A 15,179-nucleotide genomic window follows, 5' to 3' on the forward strand; every position below is an offset into this window, starting at 1 on the left:
CAGACTGATTAACAGTCACCACTGCGCCCAGTTACCTGCCCTGCCCTGAACCTTAGAGACTGCAGCACTATGTACATAGACTCATTGAACACTGGTCACTTTTACATGTTTACATACTGTTTAGCCCATACTAAGTGTACAAAACATTAAGAACACCTGCTCTTTCCATGACCTAGACTGACCAGGTGAATCCAGGTGAAAGCTATGATCCCTTATTGATGTCACCTGTTGAATCCAATTTAATCAGTGTAGACGAAGGTGTTGGTTTTGGGGTTAAACTTGGAACATTGTTATACTCAGAAATATAGGAACATTAGTTAGAAAAGAGACATGAGGGATGCCATAATGAAGCTTGGGAGGGGCTGAGTGCAGGGAACACGATGGCATGTGGCAGTACTGATAATGGGAGGAACAGTTGAAGGCCCAGATCACTCAGCTCCCTGACTAGAAATAACGATGCACTGTTTAGAGATGAGGAGAAGACTCCACCCAAAGGGGGGTATGAATACTACCATGGGGGAAACCATGTCTTTGTCTGAATGCAGCTGTATCGACCCTCTGGGTAATAAACTTGGTTAAGCTTTCATAAATGTCCGTTGAGTTTTATACTCTGAGAATGAGAACCTAACAAAGTGGAGGAGACGGGTTAAAAAAAAGATTTTTAAACCTTGAGACAATTGAGACATGGATTGTGTATGTGTGCCCTTCAGAGGGTGGATGGGCGAGACAAAACATGTAAGTGCCTTTGAGCATGGTATGGTAGTAGTTGCCAGGCGCACCGGTTTGAGTGTGTCAAGAACTGCAACACTGCTGGGTTTTTCACGCTCAACAGTTTCTTGTGTGTATCAATAACGATAATTAAATCCATTTTAATCCCACTTTGAAACACAACAAAATGTGGAAAAAGTCAAGGGGTGTGAATACTTTCTGAAGGCACTGCATATCCTGGACTTTGACGTTGCTCATTCTGATATTTCTTCATTTCTTTCAACTTTGTGGTTTTTGTGTGTATTGTTTTGTATTGCTAGATATTACTGCACTGTTGGAGCTAGAAACACAAGGATTTCGCTGCACCTGTGGTAATATCAAATCTATATTGATTTGACTGTGAGACAACGCCCAGTATGCCACGGAACAGGAAACTGACCTCAGACCAGAGACCTCTGACTCACTAAGCTTTAGTGACTAAAGGGTTAGAGTGCAGACAGATTAGTGAAGAGCGGGTGGTGTGTGCGTGTGTGTGTTCGTGTGTGTGTGTGTGCGTGTGTGTGGTGTGTGGAATGTGTGAGTGTGTTTCTGAAGAATACAATAACCATGATCATCTCAAAAGTCTAAGTCATTATTGAGATGATTCAAATCCTTGTTATTCATCAATCATTTAAAGCAAACAACCAATCAATAAACTTGACCGTTATTCATTGCAAAGAACAATACGTTCTGTTTTAATTGAAAACTTCATTACAATTAGAATAAAACCTATTAAACGTGGTCTTTGCACGTACATTTGTATGGCTGTCTACTCTTTAACCTGTTCCCCCTAATTAGGGGCAGGTTGGCATTTATTGTCATGAATCTTGCCCTGGAGGCAGCTCTGTAGAGTTGGCACAGCTACAAAGTCATCAAATATAACCACACTGCTGACCATAATACCTAACCTTAACCTGAAATTAAGACCAAGAAGCACATTTTGTTTTCATGAATTTTTACGATATAGTAAATTATGACTATAATAATACCCTGTCACACATTCCCAGTAGATGAAAAGCTGGTACTGCAGTAGTGATTTGTCTTTCCAATCCTGGTGCATTAAACTGGGTTTGCAGTTTCCCTAAGAGGATCAACACTACTGGAATAGATGAATATAGGTAAGAATCACTTTGTGGCAGAAGTGTCTGTGGGCCGGGGTTGGGCTAGTTGTGCATGTGGATCACTTTGTGGCAGGTGTCAGGTCTAGGTCTGTTCACATGCGTTTGTGGATGTAGATCACTGTCTTGCAGTTGGGGCAGCGGTGTTCTGCGTCCTTACAGGAGTCAACACAGAACGGAATCAAACCGCATGGCCAGCACCTAGAGAGAGAGAGAGAGACAGATAGAGAGAGAGATGGAGATTCAGTGTGTGTGTATTCCTGTAACCTGTGTGTGTGTATTCCTGTAACCTGTGTGTGTGTGTTCCTGTAACCTGTGTGTGTGTATTCCTGTAACCTGTGTGTGTGTATTCCTGTAACCTGTGTGTGTGTGTTCCTGTAACCTGTGTGTGTGTGTGTTCCTGTAACCTGTGTGTGTGTATTCCTGTAACCTGTGTGTGTGTGTTCCTGTAACCTGTGTGTGTGTATTCCTGTAACCTGTGTGTGTGTATTCCTGTAAACTGTGTGTGTGTATTCCTGTGCGCCTGGCACACACGTGTTTTTTTGGCGCCGACCGAGATGGACGCCTCGCTTTGTGATCTTAGGAAACTATGCAGTATTTTGTTTTTTTACGTATTATTTCTTACACTGTTACTCCAGGAAATCTTAAGTCTTATTACATACAGCCAGGAGGAACTATTGGATATAAGAGCAACGTCAACTCACCAACATTACGACCAGGAATAAGACTTTCCCAAAGCGGATCCTCTGTTTGGACCACCACCCAGGACAATGGATCGGATCCCAGTAGGCGACCCAAAACAACGGCGCCGTAGAAGGGGCAGACGGAGCGGTCTTCTGGTCAGGCTCCGTAGACGGGCACATCGCTCCCGAGTATACTACTCGCCAATGTCCAGTCTCTTGACGAGGTAGACGAAATTTGTGCAAAGGGTTGCTTCCAGAGAGACATCAGAGATTGTAACATTCTTTGTTTCACGGAAACATGGCTCACTCGGGATACGTTATCAAAGTCGGTACAGCCACCTGGTTTCTTCACGCATCGCGCCGACAGAAACAAACATCTCTCTGGTAAGAAGAAGGGAAGGGGTGTATGCCTTATGATTAACGAGTCGTGGTTTGATCATAACAACATACAGGAACTCAAGTCCTTTTGTTCACCTGACCTAGAATTCCTTACGATCAAATGCCGACCGCATTATCTACCTAGAGAATTCTCTTCGATTATAATCACAGTCGTGTATATCCCCCCAAGCAGACACCTCGACGGCCCTGAAAGAACTTCATTGGACTCTATGTAAATTGGAAACCACATATCCTGAGGCTGCATTTATTGTAGCTGGGGATTTTAACAAGGCTAATCTGAAAACAAAGCTCCCTAAATTTTCTCAGCATATCGAATGCGTTACCCGGGCTGGCAACACTAGATCATTGCTACTCTAATTTCCGCAACGCATACAAAGCCCTCCCTCGCCCTCCTTTTGGCAAATCTGACCATGACTCCATTTTGTTGCTCCCAGCCTATAGACAGAAACTAAAAGAGGAAACACCCGTGCTCAGGTCTGTTCAACGCTGGTCCGACCAATCTGATTCCACGCTTCAAGATTGCTTCGATCACGTGGACTGGGATATGTTCAGGATAGCATCGGACAATGACATTGATGTATACGCTGATTCGGTGAGTGAGTTTATTAGCAAGTGCATCAGTGATGTGGTACCCACGGTGACTATTAAATCCTTCCCCAACCAGAAACCGTGGATTGATGGCAGCATTCGCGCAAAACTGAAAGCGCGAACCACTGCTTTTAATCATGGCAAGGTGACCGGAAACATGACCGAATACAAACAGTGTAGCTATTCCCTCCGCAAGGCAATCAAACAAGCTAAGCATCAGTATAGAGACAAAGTAGAGTCGCAATTCAACGGCTCAGACACGAGACGTATGTGGCAACATAAAGTCAAACTACAAAAGAAAACCAGCCCCGTCGCGGACACCAATGTCTTGCTCCCAGACAAACTAAACAACTTCTTTGCTCGCTTTGAGGACAATACAGTGCCACTGACACGGCCCGCTACCAAAACCTGCGGGCTCTTCTTCACCGCAGCCAACATGAGTAAAACATTATACGTGTCAACCCTCGCAAGGCTGCCGGCCCAGTCAGCATCCCCGGCCGCGTCCTCAGAGCATGCGCAGACCAGCTGGCTGGTGTGTTTACGGACATATTCAATCAATCCTTATCCCAGTCTGCTGTTCCCACATGCTTCAAGAGGGCCACCATTGTTCCTGTTCCCAAGAAAGCTAAGGTAACTGAGCTAAATTACTATCGCCCCGTAGCACTCACTTCTGTCATCATGAAGTGCTTTGAGAGACTAGTCAAGGATCATATCACCTCCACCCTACCTGACACCCTAGACCCACTCCAATTTGCTTACCACCCCAATAGGTCCACAGACGACGCAATCGCAACCACACTGCCCTAACCCATCTGGACAAGAGGAATACCTATGTAAGAATGCTGTTCATCGATCACAGCTCAGCATTTAACACCATAGTACCCTCCAAACTCGTCATTAAGCTCGAGACCCTGGGTCTCAACCACGTCCTGTGCAACTGGGTCCTGGACTTTCTGACGGGATGCCCCCAGGTGGTGAGGGTAGGAAACATCTCCACCCCGCTGATCCTCAACACTGGGGCCCCACAAGGGTGTGTTCTTAGTCTTCTCCTGTACTCCCTGTTCACCCATGACTGCGTGGCCATTCACGCCTCCAACTCAATCATCAAGTTTGCAGACGACACTACAGTGGTAGGCTTGATTACCAACAACAACGAGACGGCATACAGGGAGGAGGTGAGGGCCCTCGGAGTGTGGTGTCAGGAAAACAACCTCTCACTCAATGTCAACAAAACAAAGGAGATGATCGTGGACTTCAGGAAACAGCAGAGGGAGCAGCCCCCTATCCACATCGATGGGACAGTAGTGGAGAAGGTGGAAAGTTTTAAGTTCCTCGGCGTACACACAAGGTAGTTGTTGTGAAATTGTTAGATTACTTGTTAGATATTACTGCATGGTCGGAACTAGAAGCACAAGCATTTCGCTACACTCGACTTAACATCTGCTAACCATGTGTATGTGACCAATAACATTTGATTTGATTTAACTAGGCAAGTCAGTTAAGAAAAAAAATCTTATTTACAATGACGGCCTAGGAACAGTGTGTTAGGAACACTGGAACACTGTTCAGGGGCAGAACGACAGATTTTTACCTTGTCAGCTCGGGGATTCGATCTAGCAACCTTTCGGTTACTTGTCCAACACTCTAACCACTAGGTTACCTGCCACCACTGTGTGTGTGTGTTGTGTGTTGTGTGTTGTGTGTTGTGTGTGTGTGTGTGTGTGTGTGTGTGTGTGTGTGTGTGTGTGTGTGTGTGTGTGTGTGTGTGTGTGTGTGTGTGTGTGTGTGTGTGTGTGTGTGTGTGTGTGTGTGTGTGTGTGTGTGTGTGTAACTCACATGAAGCAGCAGAGGGCTACACAGATGAGCCAGGTGAGCAGTCCAGTGGTGTGTGTGTGGTCTCTGTCAGAACCTGGACCTGACAGTGTGGACACGTCATCTGGCCGGGTACGTCTCTTAGCAGCGGCTGCTGCATCACCACCACCTGGGTTACTACAGAGGGAGGAGAATACTGGTTAGAACCAGATATAACTGGTCAGAACCGGATATAACTGGTCAGAACCGGATGGAACCTCTTTGGATGGAGTTATCACAGAACTAGAATGAGATGATATTTCTATGGGAGATTACCATTTTAATAGTGGATTGAACTTGAACTACAGTTAACTGTTTCTGTTGTTGTTTGATCTCTATGTCACACGTCCTCAGAGATGCGGGGTAGAGGATGAGGAACTAGCACCCCGACGACCTCATATCATGTCAGAGGGGTTGCTAAGGCCAGGTTGCTAAGACCAGGTGTTGCTTATGTCAGAATTTCCTTCCACAAACAACTGTTCTCTGGTTTTCCACATGGGGAACTGTGAATAACAAAATGAGGAACCGATTTAGTTAGTTCTGGTGCATCAGTTATGGGTTTACTTCAGGGTGTGTGTGTGTGAGACTCACCACCAGGGGTGATTGTAGGTTGTGTCTGGGGAGGTGGTTGGTTCATGTCTGGTTGGAGAACTGATAATAAGAGATAAATGTCAATGAATAAATCCACCAATAAATATCTCTATTGAATCTCCAGTGAAATATCTCTTTAGCTGCCAGGGGGCTGGTGTAGTGGTGCTGTCGGGAGGAGTTGTAAAAAAAAAAGCAAGATCAGGTGAGACCATTCTAGCCAATGAGAGGGTAGATACACTGTGAACAACAGACACAACGGTTTATACTAGTTACCACAGACACAGTCAAAATTAGCTATATCGTAAAAAATGCATGAAAACTAAAATCTGCTTTTTTGGTATTATTTTAAGGTTAGGGTTAGATATAAGGTTAGCAGTGTGGTTAGGGTTCGGTTTAAAATCAAATTTTAAGAAGATACATTTTTAAGTGGGGTTTAGGACTTTGTGGCTGTAGTAACTAGTGGTGACCAGGCACAATTCTGATATAAAGTGTTTTTTCTCAAAGTTGTCGGGATATCACATGTCCTACTTATATCAGTACTCTTGTAACGACTTAATCATTACCAAACTTATCTCCATCAAATAAGCCACACATTGCAAGTAAGCCATTGCCGTTTTTGTTAACCAAATTGAACACTCTCTCATTGACCTCCATACAAAAAATCCTCACCTCTCAAATAAGGTATGGACGAGTTGTGTGTTTTCTCTAAACAAAATTAAAAGACACCCCTCTTCTAACAAGCATTTATCTTTATCCACTCTAACCCCCTCACTCCAGCCCACCTTACACCTTACCCCAGCTCAGAACACCCTTTCCCAGCCCACCTTACCCCAGCTCAGAACACCCGATCCCAGCCCACCTTACCCCAGCTCAGAACACCCTATCCCAGCCCACCTTACCCCAGCTCAGAACACCCTATCCCAGCCCACCTTACCCCAGCTCAGAACACCCTATCCCAGCCCACCTTACCCCAGCTCAGAACACCCTATCCCAGCCCACCTTATCCCAGCTCAGAACACCCTATCCCAGCCCACCTTACCCCAGCTCAGAACACCCGATCCCAGCCCACCTTACCCCAGCTCAGAACACCCGATCCCAGCCCACCTTACCCCAGCTCAGAACACCCTATCCCAACCCACCTTACCCCAGCTCAGAACACCCGATCCCAGCCCACCTTCCCCCAGCTCAGAACACCCTATCCCAACCCACCTTACCCCAGCTCAGAACACCCTATCCCAACCCACCTTCCCCCAGCTCAGAACACCCGATCCCAGCCCACCTTACACCAGCTCAGAACACCCGATCCCAGCACACCTTACACCAGCTCAGAACACCCTATCCCAGCCAGGAGCAGAGTGACAGTCCCGTACCTGTCTGGAGCCCTGGAGGAGACGAGGTACTGTAGTGCAACAGATGAGAAATGCAACTCCCTCAAGAGACAACGAAACTCAAGCACCGAGAGTGGCAGACAGAGACAGACAGAGAGAGAGAGTGTGTGTGTGTGTGTGTGTGTGTGTGTGTGTGTGTGTGTGTGTGTGTGTGTGTGTGTGTGTGTGTGTGTGTGTGTGTGTGTGTGTGTGTGTGTGTGTGTGGGGGGGGGGGGGGGGGGGGGGTTTAGACATTGTGGTTATGCTGTTAGTTGTCAATAAACAGATTGTTGTGGTTGGAAAATGTGGTTTTTGTTGAGCAGACAGAGAGCATCAAACACGAAACAGTATCATCATGATGAGAAAGCTACAGTTAGACTATTAGAACGTAATGCAGACTAGATATTACTTTAACATTGGTCCATTGGTGTTTGGAAAAAAGGTAGATAACCCACCTAACACAGGCCTTTTTTCAGATGAATACATTTTAGAAAGAAATATTAAAGTGTGTTTCTGGAATAAAGGGCCACTATCATCTCAAAAGTCAAAGTTTTTATTGCCTTTACTAAAACAAATATTGTATATCAATTAAAGGGGCAATCCGCAGTTAATACATCATTTTTTTGGATCTTGAAGAATATAACTTATGACTGCCTCTTGTGCTTAGTTCAACTGTTGTACCCCATCAGAACCCAAAATATAAGCTACAATTTTTGGATGATCAGTCATTGCATGCATAGCTCTGTCTTTGAGAGCGGTTACATTTCTCCAGCCCCATCCCGCAGCTTTTTATAAAAACAGAGGCAGGGTTCAGCTTTTTTATTGTTTCAACTGTGGACTGTCCCTTCAAAAACCCAACAACCAATCGATACCAACGTCAATACAAATAGAATCATACTTTCTGTCTAACATGAAGATTCACAGAATGAAAGCAAACATACATTACAATCAGTGTAAAGGTCTGCTAGAAGTGGCCTTAGCTTGTTACACACTGACACTAGTCAATGTTAAGCTGGTCTTCCAGTAGTCATCTCAGCCACAGACAGACTAGTGTCTTTACACTGTGACTTCTCACCAACAGCCATTCCATTTTCATGAGGAGCACATTGCTTCACAAGTGTGTGTGTGTTATGGTTGGAAATATGAGTCACCGTTACTCAGGTACTAAAAGCGTTATTGGACCTACTAGTGGTGTAGACTAGTGGTGTCATGGTGTAGACTAGTGGTGTAGTGGTGTAGACTAGTTGTGTAGTGGAGTAGACTAGTGGTGTCATGGTGTAGACTAGTGGGGTAGAGTAGTTGTGTAGTGGAGTAGACTAGTGGTGTAGTGGTGTAGACTAGTGGTGTAGTGTAGTGGTGTAGACTAGTGGTGTATTGGAATGGATTCATAAAGGTATGGATCACTTTGTGGCAGCAGTGGCTGTGGGCCGGGGCTAGTTGTGGATGTGGATCACTTTGTGGCAGGTGTCTCATCTTGGTCTGTTCCCATGCGTTTGTGGATGTGGATCACTTTGTGGCAGGTGTCAGGTCTAGGTCTGTTCACATGCGTTTGTGGATGTGGATCACTCTCCTGCAGTTGGGGCAGCGGTGTTCTACGTCCTTACAGGAGTCAACACAGAACGGAATCAAACAGCATGGCCAGCACCTAGAGAGAGAGAGAGAGAGAGAGGTGGGGTAGAGAGAGAGAGAAGGGATTCAGTGTGTGTATCCATCTGTACAGTGTATGTGTGTTTGTGAGAGAGAGAAAAAAAGAATGTGTGCCACATGTCTGCATATGGTACATGTGTGTCTGTGTGTGTGTGTGTGTGTGTGTGTATGCGTGTACAACTTACAGGAAGAAGCCGAGTGATCCACAGATGACCCAGGTGAGCAGTCCAGTGGTGTGTGTGGTCTCTGTCAGAACCTGGACCTGACAGTGGGGACACGTCATCTGGCCGGACACGTCTCTAGGCAGCGGCTGCTGCATCACCACCACCTGGGTTACTGCAGAGGGAGGAGAATACTGGTTAGAACCAGATAAAACTGGATATAACTTCATGGAATTGGATCGAATGGGATAGAACTGGACAGGACTAGAAAGAATCACCACCACCCGGGTTACTGTAGGGAGAGGGAAATACTGGTCAGAACCAGATAGAACTGGATAGAACTCAATAGAATGGGATAGAACTGGACAGAGCTAGATGGAACAGGATAGAACAGGATAGAACTCAATAGAATGGGATAGAACTGGACAGAGCTAGATAGAACAGGATAGAACTGGATAGAACAACTTAGGGCCCCAAAAAATTGTGTCGCTTGTTGTTAGTTCTATATTTCACACCCCTACAGAGGTAGAGGATTCGAGGGGTTGCTAAGGCCAGGACGTCCAGCCAATACCTTGTGTGTGTACAACTTGGTTCTCGTTTTTCACGGGGTACTGTGAATAATAAAATAAGGAACCGATTGAGGTAGTTTTGGTCAGTTTGGAGTTTTATTCAGTGTGTGTGTGTGTGTGTGTGTGTGTGTGTGTGTGACACTCACCCCCAGGGGGATTTGTAGGTTGTGCCATGCCCATGTCGTATTGGGGAGGTGGTGGGTACATGCCGGGTTGGGGACCTGATAAATAAGGGATAGATAAATACATCAATACACTGTGTCATTTATCACAAACCCAGGGATACAGAGTGGTTGGCCAGCATTATGGGAACACAAACCCAGGGATACAGAATGGTTGGCCAGCATTATGGGACTACAAACCCAGGGATACAGAGTGGTTGGCCAGCATTATGGGAACACAAACCCAGGGATACAGAGTGGTTGGCCAGCATTATGGGAACACAAACCCAGGGATACAGAATGGTTGGCCAACATTATGGGAACACAAACCCAGGGATACAAAATGGTTGGCCAGCATTATGGGACCACAAACCCAGGGATACAGAGTGGTTGGCCAGCATTATGGGACCACAAACCCAGGGATACAGAGTGGTTGGCCAGCATTATGGGAACACAAACCCAGGGATACAGAATGGTTGGCCAGCATTATGGGACCACAAACCCAGGGATACAGAGTGGTTGGCCAGCATTATGGGAACACAAACCCAGAGATACAGAGTGGTTGGTCAGTACTTAACAATGATGTTCATGACATCTATGGCTATCGTGACACACACACCGGCTGTCCCCATAGGAGCACCCATTTAGGTTCCAGGAAGAACCCTTTCAGGTTCCAGGAAGGTTCTAGATCACGCCTTATTTTCTAAGAGTGTAAATTTAAAACTGTCCCTAAGAGTATCAGTGTAGATCTGATCTCTTACCTCCCTGGAAGCCAGACTGAGGGGGGTAGGCTGTTCCCCCTCCACTTCCCTGGTAGCCCGCTGGGAGGCCGGGGTAGGGGGGAGCCGACACGTCCTGCGGGGGTCCAAACTGGCTCTTCTCCATACTGTCTGGGGTGGGGTTGAGAGAGAGAGTTGAAGGCACAATATCACATTTATCCCAATGGGACATCCTGGTTCAATAAATAAATACAAATTCTAACTTCCTGATTCATTCTAACCTCAGGCTCATCAATAACCTTTACTTACAGTAACCAGGTCAGTCGTTAAGAACAAATTATCTTTCATAAAAATCTACACATCATAAGGAAATGCATAGATTATACTGCTGCGCTATAAATACAGTGCATTCGGGAAAGTATTCAGACCCCTTGACTTTTTCCACATTTATTTAAATCACAGCCTTATTCTAAAATGGATTACATTTTTTTTTAAATATCATCCTAAATTTACACTCAATACCCCATAATGACAAAGCAAAAACAGGTTCTTGAAAATGTTTGAAAATTTCAAAAAAACAAAACAGAAATACATTATTTACATAAATATTCAGACCCTTTGCTATGAAATTGACTCGAAATTTCAGCTCAGGTGCATCCTGTTTCCATTGATCATCCTTGAAATGTTTCTACAACTTGATTGGAGTCCACCTGTGGTAAATTCAATTGATTGGACATGATTTGGAAAGGCACACACCTGTCTATGTAAGGTCCCACAGTTGACAGTGCATGTCACAGCAAAAACCAAGCCATGAGGTCGAAGGAATTGTCCGTAGAGCTCCGAGACAGGATTGTGTCGAGGCACAGATCTGGGGAAGGGTACCAAAAAAATATGCAGCATTGAAGGTCCCCAAGAACACAGTGGCCTTCATCATTCTTAAATGGAAGAAGATTGGAACCAACAAGACTCTACCTAGAGCTGAACGCCCGGCCAAACTGAGCAATTGGGGGAGAAGGGCCAGGGAGGTGACCAAGGACCCGATGGTTACTCTGACAGAGCTCTAGAGTTCCTCTGTGGAGATGGGAGAACCTTCCAGAAGGGCAACAATCTCTGCAGCACTCCACCAATCAAGCCTTTATGGTAGAGTGGCCAGATGGAAGCACTCAGTAAAAGGCACATGACAGCCAGCTTGGAGTTTGCCAAAAGGCACCTAAAGGACTCTGGGACCATCAGAAACAAGATTCTCAGGTCTGATGAAACCAAGATTGAACTCTTTGGCCTGAATGCCAATCGTCACATCTGGAGGAAACCTGGCACCATCCCGATGGTTTTCAGCGACAGGGACTGGGAGACTAGTCAGGATCGAGGCAAAGATTAATGGAGCAAAGTACAGAGAGATCCTTGATGAAAACCTGATCCTGAGTGCTCAGGAACTCAGACTGGGGTGAAGGTTCACCTTCCAACAGGACAACGACCCTAAGCACACAGCCAAGACAACGCAGGTGTGGCTTCGGGACAAGTCTCTGATTGTCCTTGAGTGGCCCAGCCAAAGCCCAGACAGGCCCAGCCAAAGCCCAAATACAGGTGTGCCAAGCTTGTAGCGTCATACCCAAGAAGACTCAAGGCTGTAATCACTGCCAAAGGTGCTTCAACAAAGTACTGAGTAAAGGGTCTGAATACTTATGTAAATGTGATATTTTCATTTGTTTGTTTTTTACACATTAGCTAACGTTTCTAAAAAACTGTTTTTACTTTGTCATTATGGGGTATTATGTGCAGATTGATGAGGGGGAAAAAAACTATTTAATCAATTTAAGAATAGGGCTGTAACGTAACAAAATGTGGAAAAAGTCAAGGGTTCTGAATACTTTCCGAATCCCAAATGACACACTATTCCCCATGGGCCCTTGTCAAAAGCATTGCACTAAATATGATACAGCATCATGTAGTTGACGATGGTGTTGTTATGAAGCTGTTACGGAGGCTTATCTGTTGGACTTTGTTCCACGGGATCATCAGGAAGTGAGGTAGAGTTGTTTAGTGTGTGTGTGTGTGTGTGTGTGTGTGTGTGTGTGTGTTGCGGGGGACTGCTGCTCCGCAGAAGAAAAATCAGCCCGCGCAGAGAAGCACGAGATTGAACCTCCCTCAACTTTCTAGTTTTCCCCGTTAACACTATCAACGTTTCCCTTTACTGTGGGAATTGTGATCGAATCAACGCAATAACGATTCAAGAGTAGTACCCTACGGGACCTGGTCAACAGTAGTACTCTACCCTATGGGCCCTGGTCAACAGTAGTACTCTACCCTATGGGCCCTGGTCAACAGTAGTACTCTACCCTATGGGCCGTGGTCAACAGTAGTACTCTACCCTATGGGCCCTGGTCAACAGTAGTACCCTACGGGCCCTGGTCAACAGTAGTACTCTACCTTATGGGCCCTGGTCAACAGTAGTACCCTATGGGCCCTGGTCAACAGTAGTACTCTACCCTATGGGCCCTGGTCAACAGTAGTACACTACCCTATGGGCCCTGGTCAACAGTAGTATCCTACCCTATGGGCCCTGGTCAACAGTAGTAGTCTACCCTATGGGCCCTGGTCAACAGTAGTACACTACAAAAGGTAACATGGGGCCATTAGGGATTCCCTCAAGACTGGGTCAGAGACCAAACAGAACAACAATCAGCTGCCAAGCACACTACACAATGGAGCCTGATACAGACTGCCCGCTCACTGTATGGTGTGTGTGTGAGAGAGAGAGAGAGAGAGAGAGAGAGAGAGAGAGAGAGAGAGAGACTGATCAAGACAGTTAAAGTTGGGTGGGCCATCAAGTGAAGTTTAAATTCTTAGATGAGGCATTTCTTGCTAATGTGATTGACAAGATAAAAGGATGCAAAAGAAGTCTGTGTGTACGTGTGTTAATGGTGTGTGTGTGTGTGTGTGTGTGTGTGTGTGTGTGTGTGTGTGTGTGTGTGTGTGTGATTGTGGGTGTGAGAGAGAGAGAAAGAAAGTTGGGGGGCTGTACTGTGAAGTTGGGAGAGTTCATTATGGAAATCAAATCAAATTGTATTTGTCACATGCTTCATAAAGAATGTAAAACATTTAACATCTTTAAAATAAATGGCTTCTTCTCTTCCATTTATTGAGAAGTCATTCAATATAGATTTCCTTTTAAAAATTATTTCAGATTACTGCCTAAACTAACTGACTTCAATTCAAATTGACCCCAACCTTGACCTTTACTATACCCATTTACAATGGGCAGAAACCCAAACTCACACATCCTAGTCAGTTAAACATTTACGAAAGGCTTTATTTACATTTCCTTAATCCAACATCTCACAGAACAGCTGGACATTTCCCCATTAATGATATCATGGTTTGGTTAGCTATCAAATTCACTGATGTGTGAAGTACAGTTTGCCACTGTCTGTGTGTACACATCTAACAGCGCTGTCTGTGTGTACACATCTAACAGCGCTGTCTGTGTGTACACATCTAACAGCGCTGTCTGTGTGTACACATCTAACAGCGCTGTCTGTGTGTACACATCTAACAGCGCTGTCTGTGTGTACACATCTAACAGCGCTGTCTGTGTGTACACATCTAACAGAGCTGTCTGTGTGTACACATCTAACAGAGCTGCCTGTGTGTACACATCTAACAGCGCTGCCTGTGTGTACACATCTAACAGCGCTGTCTGTGTGTACACATCTAACAGCGCTGCCTGTGTGTACACATCTAACAGCGCTGCCTGTGTGTACACATCTAACAGCGCTGCCTGTGTGTACACATCTAACAGCGCTGTCTGTGTGTACACATCTAACAGAGCTGTCTATGTGTACACATCTAACAGCGCTGTCAGTGTGTACACATCTAACAGCGCTGTCAGTGTGTACACATCTAACAGAGCTGTCTGTGTGTACACATCTAACAGCGCTGTCTGTGTGTACACATCTAACAGCGCTGTCTGTGTGTACACATCTAACAGCGCTGTCTGTGTGTACACATTAACAGCGCTGTCTGTGTGTACACATCTAACAGAGCTGTCTGTGTGTACACATCTAACAGCGCTGTCAAACATTAGGCACCAAGACAGAGTTAGAAGATGGTAGGGTGACTGGTGCTGTGTTGTCTCTAAACCGATTAAAAAAACACCCCACTTCTAACAAGTCTTTTCCTTCTCACGTAGCAACACACACAAAACAAACACAGATATTCCTAGGCCTACACACAACTCTTTCATATTTTATTATATCCTGCAAAGAACCACTCTGAAACCCCCCATCTCAGAGCACCCTTTCCCAGCAATGAGCAGAGCGACAGCCCCTTACCTTTTTGGAGTCCTGGAGGAGACGAGGTACTGTGGACTGTGTGGACCTAAAGATCAGAGCTGCGACTCCCTCGAGAGAAAGTGAACCAGTAGGAAAGAGAGCGAGAACGAGCGCATACACAGAGGGGAGGAGTGAGGGAGGAGTGAGGCAGATGAGGTAACAACGTTATCTTAAGTGGCTGAATAGTGAACACAAGCCTGATGGAAAATAACTACACCCATTGGTCACTCACTAGTTCCAGTGTAAT

At 45.5% G+C, this 15,179-nt stretch overlaps 1 protein-coding gene and 1 long non-coding RNA gene across 5 annotated transcripts; both read right to left on the minus strand.

Moving 5' to 3' along the window:
- Window positions 1–1,685: 1,685 nt before the first annotated feature.
- LOC145862531 (uncharacterized) lies at window positions 1,686–7,463 on the minus strand. Its single transcript, XR_014381979.1, has 4 exons — window positions 7,348–7,463; window positions 5,978–6,037; window positions 5,372–5,524; window positions 1,686–2,066 (listed from the first exon to the last, which is right to left on the minus strand). It is a non-coding gene; the product is annotated as an uncharacterized LOC145862531 (long non-coding RNA).
- Window positions 7,464–7,881: 418 nt separating this feature from the next.
- Window positions 7,882–15,101, minus strand: LOC106591603 (lipopolysaccharide-induced tumor necrosis factor-alpha factor homolog). 4 transcript variants are annotated; one of them, XM_045709437.2, is made up of 6 exons: window positions 14,933–15,101; window positions 11,358–11,469; window positions 10,644–10,768; window positions 9,868–9,942; window positions 9,177–9,327; window positions 7,882–8,989 (listed from the first exon to the last, which is right to left on the minus strand). In XM_045709437.2, exons 3-6 carry the CDS (start codon window positions 10,765–10,767, stop codon window positions 8,884–8,886), a joined length of 456 nt encoding a protein of 151 aa, XP_045565393.1. In that variant the 5' UTR covers window position 10,768; window positions 11,358–11,469; window positions 14,933–15,101; the 3' UTR covers window positions 7,882–8,883. The 4 variants fall into 4 exon arrangements, with proteins under 4 accessions (XP_045565393.1, XP_045565395.1, XP_014038297.1 ...); XM_045709439.2 differs by having other exon boundaries at window positions 10,644–10,772; XM_014182822.3 differs by lacking the exon at window positions 11,358–11,469 and having other exon boundaries at window positions 10,644–10,772; window positions 14,933–15,096.
- Between the last annotated feature and the right edge of the window lie 78 nt (window positions 15,102–15,179).

The sequence above is a fragment of the Salmo salar genome, chromosome 02 (genome assembly GCF_965601325.2).
Source record: "Salmo salar chromosome 02, fSalSal1, whole genome shotgun sequence".
Classification (NCBI taxonomy): domain Eukaryota; kingdom Metazoa; phylum Chordata; class Actinopteri; order Salmoniformes; family Salmonidae; genus Salmo; species Salmo salar.

Bases quoted from the DNA above. Each gene is read 5' to 3' on its own strand.
- LOC106591603 (XM_045709437.2), bottom strand. From the start codon at position 10,767: ATGGAGAAGAGCCAGTTTGGACCCCCGCAGGACGTGTCGGCTCCCCCC. The intron at 9,943-10,643 runs GTAAGAGATCAG...CTTATTTATCAG, and splicing joins TCAGTCTGGCTTCCAGGGAG to GTCCCCAACCCGGCATGTAC. The intron at 8,990-9,176 runs GTAAGTTGTACA...CTCTCTCTCTAG, and splicing joins GGATCACTCGGCTTCTTCCT to GTGCTGGCCATGCTGTTTGA.